Below are 8,345 nucleotides of genomic sequence, written 5' to 3' on the forward strand. Positions count from 1 at the left end.
TGGATGGAGACTTTTAGGATTTTAGCTCTTCAGATGTCAAATCATAAATATGGTTACTCCTGCAAGAGTTTCTCGCAATAGTCTTATTTGCAAAGGGCCACTCTTCACCTATACTGCTCTGAAATCTGATTCACTTTTAAATGTATTTATTTTTTGAACATGATTTGCAGGAAATTACAAATATTTGTGTGCCATCTGTAACAGCCAATGGAGCCAATTTCATGGAAAATTCTGGTAAGTGAACATTGAATTTATTTTTGAAAGCAATGATGGGTTAAATGAGAAATATTCAAAAACAAAAAGTATTGAAAATTATTTTCTTAATTTGCATGTGTGCACATGCTGGGAACTGTTACCACTGAATGGGGAAACACTGGTAATATTTTTACATTAGTCAATTCTATGACATACGTCTGGCTTCAATAAGTTAATTTATCCACTGATGCCACAGTTTTTAATATCTGAAGATTTGTTAGACTTTTGCCAAACTTTGATAAACTGAAGTATGGCTTTCAAGCAATCAATTACTAATCTTTTGATTGGGGAAGATTTCACACATATAGAAAAATGTAAACAGAAATATAACAAACATCAATGTATCCGCCACCCAACTTCATTCTGAGCATTGGTCATATTTGCAGTTAAAGTCTCATGTGTGCACATCCTTGATCCAATTCCCCAGAACTAACATTATCCTGATTTGAGTTCAATTACTAATTCTAGTGCAATATGATTGCTTATGCTGTCATATGTGTAAATTTATTTCTTTGGTTTTACCAGGTGCCTATTTTATTCATATTATATCAATGCCCAACTATGCTATAAACTAGAGGAACAATATGAACTGATGCCCAGTATTAAAACTTTTTTAATTTCATACTTAGCAATAGATTGTTTTTAAGTGTCCAGCCTGCCAAATCTGCATGAGATTTCCCCAAATATGTGACTATTTGCTTTTATGAGATACTACAATCCTCACCTGCTTCTCTCATTACAATTATGTAGCAAAAACTATATTCAGAATTCTCTGGAAAAAATAACTTTCCATGAAAGCATAATGTAAAGGTAGAATAGTCATAATTCATTAAATTTTATTTAGTAACCAAGACACCAAATTAGCATCTGCTAATTTGCATGATTATATTATGTACGTTTCCTCTTTGGTTTCCATATTGAGCCAATATGACTGCTTAATTACAATTTCTTTTTTCATGAAAACAAATAAGCATTGCATTAGAAGCTTTCCATGGTTATGTGCTCAATATTCTGACTTCACTTTACCATTTCTGGCTGTTGTCTTTGAAAATCTAGTTCCTTTGTACATTTCTTAAATTAGTCTGTTTTCAGAGCTTTGTCATCTGCTAATATTCCCTTCTCTGTTACTCTCACATGATAACCCTGTCACAGTGTAACACTGTGGGAGGTTCTTATCACCGCTACTCACATAATTATATTTTCTCCCATTTACTTGCTTTACATGGCAACTGCTCACGGATATCAAAAACCAATTAAAAAAATACAACAAATGAGATGTTACAGAATTTCCTCCCCTGTTTTTAGAAGTTTGTACAAACATGTATGCCGGAGGGACAGTGGTGGAAGGAGCTTCAGGAATGGAACTGACCACAAAGCTTGGAGCAGCTGCTGGATCCAGAGCTGCTGCAGGATTTGCAGCAGGGGCAGCCACTGGACTTGGCCCCTGCCCTGTGGGGCAATCTGGAACTATGAGAACAAGGCATTCCACTGGAGGAACCAGCAAGGACTATGCTGAAGGGGCAGTAAGCATGAATTTCCTGGAGTCCTACTTTTCTCAGGTAATTTGGTGTAAAATTTTGTGGCTTTATTATCTTATTTATATTAGAGTTATTTTTACTTGATTATATACTTCAGTGTTGCAGTTCATTTTTTCATAGCTGGTTAAAATGTAAAAATAAATACATATATATACACACAAACATACATAAAAATAAATATGTGTATATGTACACATATATGTAAATAAATACGTGTATGTGTGTATACATACATATATATATATGCATATATATATATATATGGGGAGGTTGCCAAAATAATACAGATAACCTAAGGTGCCTGTCAAATTGGTGTCACTGGTCAAAAAGAGGAATGGGTAGGTAGCCACAAAGTGAGAGAATACAGACAGTGGCACCTCATCCCTCCAACTGGAAAAACAACAGAGAACAAAACCTTTTGTATTTGGGGTTCAGCAGCATCCTCTCTAAGAATACAAAGCAGTTCATTTTGTATTTCCCACACCATAAAGAATGTCAGAATATGTGTGCATATATTTTCCTGAGGGAGGATTATAGTATTCTTCATGTTTTCAAAGGAGTCCATGTCCAAAAAAGTTGAAGAACCACTGAATTAATGACCCAAAAATTAAAAAGGGAAGAAAGGAAAGGAATGGATTAAAGATCAGTGCTGGGAAGAATGAAGTGTCAGGCAGCCTAGAACAGGAAAGAACAAGGATACAGGAAGAGGGAAGACATGGAGAGGCAGGGTGCTTACCCCTCATTTGGTTATCAAAGGTAGAGTTTTGGTATCAGAACTGGTAAGTGTGAGGGTCTGACCTTGTACCCAAGCAGATGAAGGCTGACACTGTTTGAGGAAAGGGGAGGTAAAGGGGGACTTGCTTAGGACAAGGTCTCCTGGGATATTTCAAGGTGTGGTATGGGCACTCATTATGCATCAGGTTCCAACAACTTTAGAAGAGTCTATGCAGAGTGCACAGAAAATATACACACACATATTTCAACATCCTCTATGGTATGGGAAATACAAAATAAACTGCTTTGTATGAGACTGTTTCAGATGGTGCATGGTGGGCTACCTCCCCCACTATCACCCCAACCAAACACAAGGACATGCATTAACACAAGCATACGCAGAGACCCTCACGCTTAGTCAGTGAATAAACTCCAAGGGTCATACATATTTGCTACAGAGACCTAAATCCATATACGTGCCTTCAAAATTGAGAACTAAAACATAAGCCTAGTTAGACTCAGTTTTGAGGGAATGTCACCCATACTATTGTTCACACACCAGATAATTTTTAGAACAAGATGGTTAGTGTAAGAATATGCATGCCTTAACTTCTATGGGTTACCTAATTTGGGCATTCGTAATCAAACTTTGAGTTCTTTGAACAGTATTATATTGTTCAATTGGATCTTTCTTAAACTTCATTTTTTCCTACTTTTTCTCCATCTTTAGAAAGCCTTTGCCTGTGCAGAGGAAGACGATGGCCAGGAAGCCAATGACTGCTTGTTGATCTATGACAGTGAAGGTGTAGATGCCTCTGGGTCCCCTGTGGGCTCCCTGGGTTGTTGCAGTTTTATTGTTGATGACTTGGATGACAGCCTCTTGGACTCGCTTGGCCCCAAATTTAAAAAGCTTGCAGAGATAACCCTCGGTGTTGATGATGAAGCCAGGCAAGCTCAGCCAGCCCCTAAAATCGGCGGTTCTGGGATTGACTCCTGTGGCCGCTCCATAGAAGGTCAGCAGTCAGGATCTGGTAGGTGCCAGATTTTGCCAGGCAGTCAAGGGTCTGTCCAGCCAGCCATTTCCATTAAAAAGCTTTCAGCGATGACCCTCGGTGTTGATGACAAAGCCAAGCAAGCTCAGCCACTCCCTAAAGTCAGTGGTTCTGGGATTGACTCCTATGGCCACTCCATAGAAGTGCAGCAGTCAGGATCTGGTAGGTGCCAGATTTTGCCAGGCAGTCAAGGGTCTGTCCAGCCAGCCATTTCCATCCCTGACCCTCTGCTGTATGGTAACTATTTGGTAAAGGAGACTTACTCAGCTTCTGGTTCTTTCGTGCAACCCTCCACTGCAGTTGCTGATCCAATTCTCACACAAAATGTAATAATGACTGAAAGGGTGATGTGCCCCACTTCCAGTGTTCCTGGCAACCTAACTTGTCCGACAGAGCTACTAGGGTCACACAATATGCTCTGTACAGAAGATCCTCATTCCCATCTGATATGACCAGAATGAACTGGAATTACATACTGGTCAAATCTGGATATTTGGACCAAATTATTCAAAACAGCATAACAAAGCTCACGGTATTGTGCTAATTGGGCACTTATTAGCTACTCTCAGAAACCAATCGTGATTTTAATTTAAATTTTCTGGTTCATACCCCAAAACTGGATATGCGTCACTCCTGAATTCTCAAATACTATTCAAATTATAGTAAACTTTCATGTTTTTCAAAAAATATTAAAATCATATTTGGTGGGAAAATTTTCTAAACATTTTTAAACTTCTACTTTTCCAGTGCCCAAGGAAGAAGTTGATCACTTTAAAATGCAGTGTGGGTTAGTGGACTGATCACTTGGAGATAAGAGTCCCAGTTCTTGTCTCTGTCACCTTTTTTATGTCATTAATGATGGTGTAAGAATCACAAGGTATTTTCTATTTTGAGTTGCTTGGAAAAAGGGGAGTCGTTGCCATTGATTTTTTTATTCTTTTGGTGCTGGGAGACCATAAGTGCATCTTTTGCTCAAGCTAAGGGCTATGGGCTTTTGCATTTAGTAGAAATTTAGTATGGTGTAAATAATATTTTGTGTGTTTCCATCACCTTAAAAGGATCTATCCAAAGAAAACATTTTACATTGAACTCCTTTCTACACATGTCTCAGTAACCAATCCTGTGTTAGTCTTTGAAAATGGTTCCTTATTTTTTAAATGTTAGGAGGTAGATGTAACTTATATATGATACACAATGATGTTTATTATGTTAATGATGTTTACAGACTTTGTGGGAATACAGAACATGGCTTTTCTCAGAAGCAAAAGGGACCACTGACTAGAATAACACATGGTGAAATTTGTGAAAATATATTTTAAGCAGCATTTTGGGAAAATAGTTGGTGAGATAATTTTCAAGTTGAAAAGGGATATGCAAGTAGGATTATGAGTGAATTCTATTTTTTTAAGCCTTACTTCTAAATTAAACAGCCACAGCAACTTAATGCTTGAGCGTAACAATGTTAGGCTAGTGAAAATTTAGAATATATTATTTCATGCATGCTACCATTATGGTAATACAGTTCTTCAAGTCATTTCTGATCATTCAGGATATTTACCCTTTAGCCCATACAGAACATCCTACCTCACCTACTTACCGATATTACTGTCTTGGCTGAGTCTTTATAAGCTCATCATCTATCTCCATTATTTCTAATTATATATAAAAAAACAGAGTTTTACATTGTCTTTTCTAGTTTTTTGTTTTTGGGGGGTTTTTTTGTTTTGTTTTGTTTTTGGGGTTTTTTTTTGCCATATCCAAATCCTCCTTTTGTTTTTCCAGATGGATTGCAAAGTAATCAAGTGTTTGTGTTTTAACCTAGAAGGGTGCAGTCCTGAGGATACCTGGGGGGAAAGAGACCCTGTAAGTGTCCCTATCCCTAGTGCTCTTCTTCATTCCCTGCTCCCATGACAACTAAGAAGGCATGTGTTAGAATAGCCCGAGAAGCTTCCACAGACATCAAGGCTTTCAATGTGCCCATCTTGAGGTGAGAGGAGCTAAACCCTGAGGAGCAGCCTCCTTAGTCCTGCGGAAGTTGCACGGCGATTACTGAGATTCTCAACACGAGCTTGCTCTGAGGTCTAGATCCCACACAGTTGACTTGTGCCTCTGTGTAAGAAACTCATGAGGATTTCATTAATAATCATAATAACGTTTATTGGAAGTTCAAAGGTGTATTCAGGATCCTCAAAGCATTTCAACTTTGCCTCTTAAAACCCATCTTATCACGAAATGGAAATTTTGCTGCCTTATTAAACTGCAGAGGAATACACACTATTAACAGTAAAGGTTGTATAAGGAAAAATTGAAATTAAATGTTTTTAAATTTTTTTTAAAAAATCAATCTTTAAGATGACCTAAAAATTGATTGGATATGTAAAAAATGTATCTGCATTTTTCACCAAAAATGAAAGTTATTTTAAACAGAAAAAAATGTTAAACTGTCCTTTTACTTGATGTATTATATATATTTTAAACAGTATGTATTAAAACATAAACAGTGTAACATTGTTACAATAAAACTCTTTGGCAGTAAATTTATGAGTACTTCTTTAACTAGTAAAAGCCAAACTACTGTCTGTAATTAATAGTCATTGAGAAATATGATAGAAAAAGTGACTTGCATATGTATTTTTTTATCAGGATTTTACCTTTTTTTTTTTTCTAGCTGATACCCTTTTTGCATCCTTCCAGGCAGAAAGAAAGTATCTAGGGATTCAGGATCACTTCAGGTGGAGATACTGCTGGATGAGGGGCTGGGTGAGATGGGGCAAAAAGACTTTACTAACTAGATGCTTTAAATCATTTGTTTACTTTGTAAATCAGAATGATCCTCAGGCAAAAGTTGTGACATTCTAAGATGAGCTGGAGAAAAAAGTTGGAACAAAGAGAAGGTAAGGTTTCCAGTCTCACATGATGAAACAAAATGCACCATGGGGAGAGGCACATGGCCTCCAGGACCAGCACAGGATGTATTCTCCTTTGGCCTTCACCAGCCCCCATCCTCACCACAGAGGCCTGCAACTCCTTTTGCAGGAGGACTCCACAGCCCTTACAAGGCCAGAGCCAAGTGTGGGCACTGCCTAGAATACGCGCACTGCACCGCTCTAGAACAGGAGCGCACATGTGCACTCCCTGCCCCCCACCCCAGACACGAGCAACGCAGTACAGCACCGTATTGAAACCTGAGCCACTGCTGGAGCACATTCTGCTGAGGGGCAAGTAGCCACAGCTTTCCCCAGCCTTAAGGCTTCTCCTGCATTCCAACTGCATTCCAACGCACGCACAAGAAAGTCTTCAATGCCCTGATCCCAGAAGCTTGAAGCCTGGTCCCACAGCCGTTGTGACTCTAGTCCTGCAAGCTGAACAGACACCCCAGGCACATCAAACTGAGGCACCCCACATCTCTGGCCAGAGATCAGACAGGCCGACAAGCCTCCTGAGGACCACCACCACCAGCTGACTGAGTTGTGTGCACCTGACCCCCAAACCCAGAAAAACAGTTCTCAAGTCTCCACCCTAATGAATATGCCCTCAGGCTGGTGGAAAGAAAGTGGATCAACAACCCTGCCTTGAGGCTGGGGCAAGAAGTGGCTGGCTGGGCCTCACCACAGGCCTGCTTAGTGGCCGCCACCACGTAAAAAGTTGCTGTCAGGGACCCCTCCCTACAACTCTGCCTTGAGGCATTGCCCAGCACTGGAGTGGTGGCTGGCTGGGCCCCTTCTTGGCAGCCCAGCTTCGAAACTTCATCCACCACCCGAGAAGTGGTGGTGGATGAGGCTCCCTTTTTACAGCTCCTCCTTGAGGCCTCACCCACCATACAAGACATGGCTAGCTGGGGCCCCTCTCTGTGGGACTTCCTAACAGCCTCATTCTCTGTCCAAGAAGTGGCTGGCCAGTCCCCCTTTATGCAGTCTGCCTAGTGGTCTTGCACACCAACCAAGAAGTGGCTGAATAGGCCCCCTCTCTGCAGCTCCAACTTGAGGCCTCACCCACAACCAAAGAAGCAGCTGGCCAGGCAAACTCTCAGTTGGCCCTCTTCCTGACTTCACCCACCGACCAAGTGGCTGGCCAGGTCCCCTCTCTGCAGCGCCACTCAGCAGCCTCGACCCCCACCCAAGAAGAAGCTCACCAGCCCTGTCCTTGGCAGACCCATTCCTGAACTGCCAAGAAAAACACAACCTCACATCTGGCCCCAAGAAGTGGCCACCAGCAGACCTGCACCCACCTAGCCAAACCAAAGCACATCCATACCTCTGGCTCAGAGAAACAGCTCAGCTTGTCTTGCCCCCGGAAGACCTGCCCAGGAGTCTTTGAGCCATCATACACATGCATCTGAGTGAGAAATGTCCTGTCTGTTGGGCCCCTGGTGGGTCTGCCCCTACTCAGAGAACCAGTACAATGACCCTACCAATGGCAAACCAGTCACAGAGACCCTGACATGCCACACACCCACACCTTAGAATCAGTCCAGCAACTCCATCCCTAGTAAGCCATGTCCCAAGTTGACTGACCCACAGTGTGCATGTGTACACCCCCCACCTGTGAACCAATGCAGCAAAACCTACCCCAGAATAGCTGTGCCACAACTGTCACAAGCCTCCCAAGCATAGGCCACTGAGTCAATCATAGACAAAGCCAAAGTGAATTACAGATGAAGAAACTACACAGTCTACACCACTGCTCCTGTCCAGAACAAAGCCATTGTACTGTACCCAATCAAAATCCTAGGATGCATTTGCAAGTGAAAGTCTTTCCACATTCAAGCCACTGTACAAAACACAAA

General features: G+C 41.1%; 1 protein-coding gene across 1 annotated transcript in view; it reads left to right on the forward strand.

Annotated features, from left to right (window-relative positions):
• DSG3 (desmoglein 3) overlaps positions 1 to 5,925 on the forward strand; it is a 37,264-nt gene extending 31,339 nt beyond the window's left edge. The window contains exons 14-16 of the mRNA XM_063076828.1: positions 171 to 234; positions 1,561 to 1,814; positions 3,238 to 5,925. Of these exons, the coding sequence (XP_062932898.1) occupies positions 171 to 234; positions 1,561 to 1,814; positions 3,238 to 4,011 (1,092 nt within the window). The 3' untranslated portion in view covers positions 4,012 to 5,925. The remainder of the gene's footprint in view (positions 1 to 170; positions 235 to 1,560; positions 1,815 to 3,237) is intronic.
• The last annotated feature ends 2,420 nt before the right edge of the window (positions 5,926 to 8,345 follow it).

This window comes from Cynocephalus volans, chromosome 13 (assembly GCF_027409185.1).
Source record: "Cynocephalus volans isolate mCynVol1 chromosome 13, mCynVol1.pri, whole genome shotgun sequence".
Taxonomy (NCBI): Eukaryota; Metazoa; Chordata; class Mammalia; order Dermoptera; family Cynocephalidae; genus Cynocephalus; species Cynocephalus volans.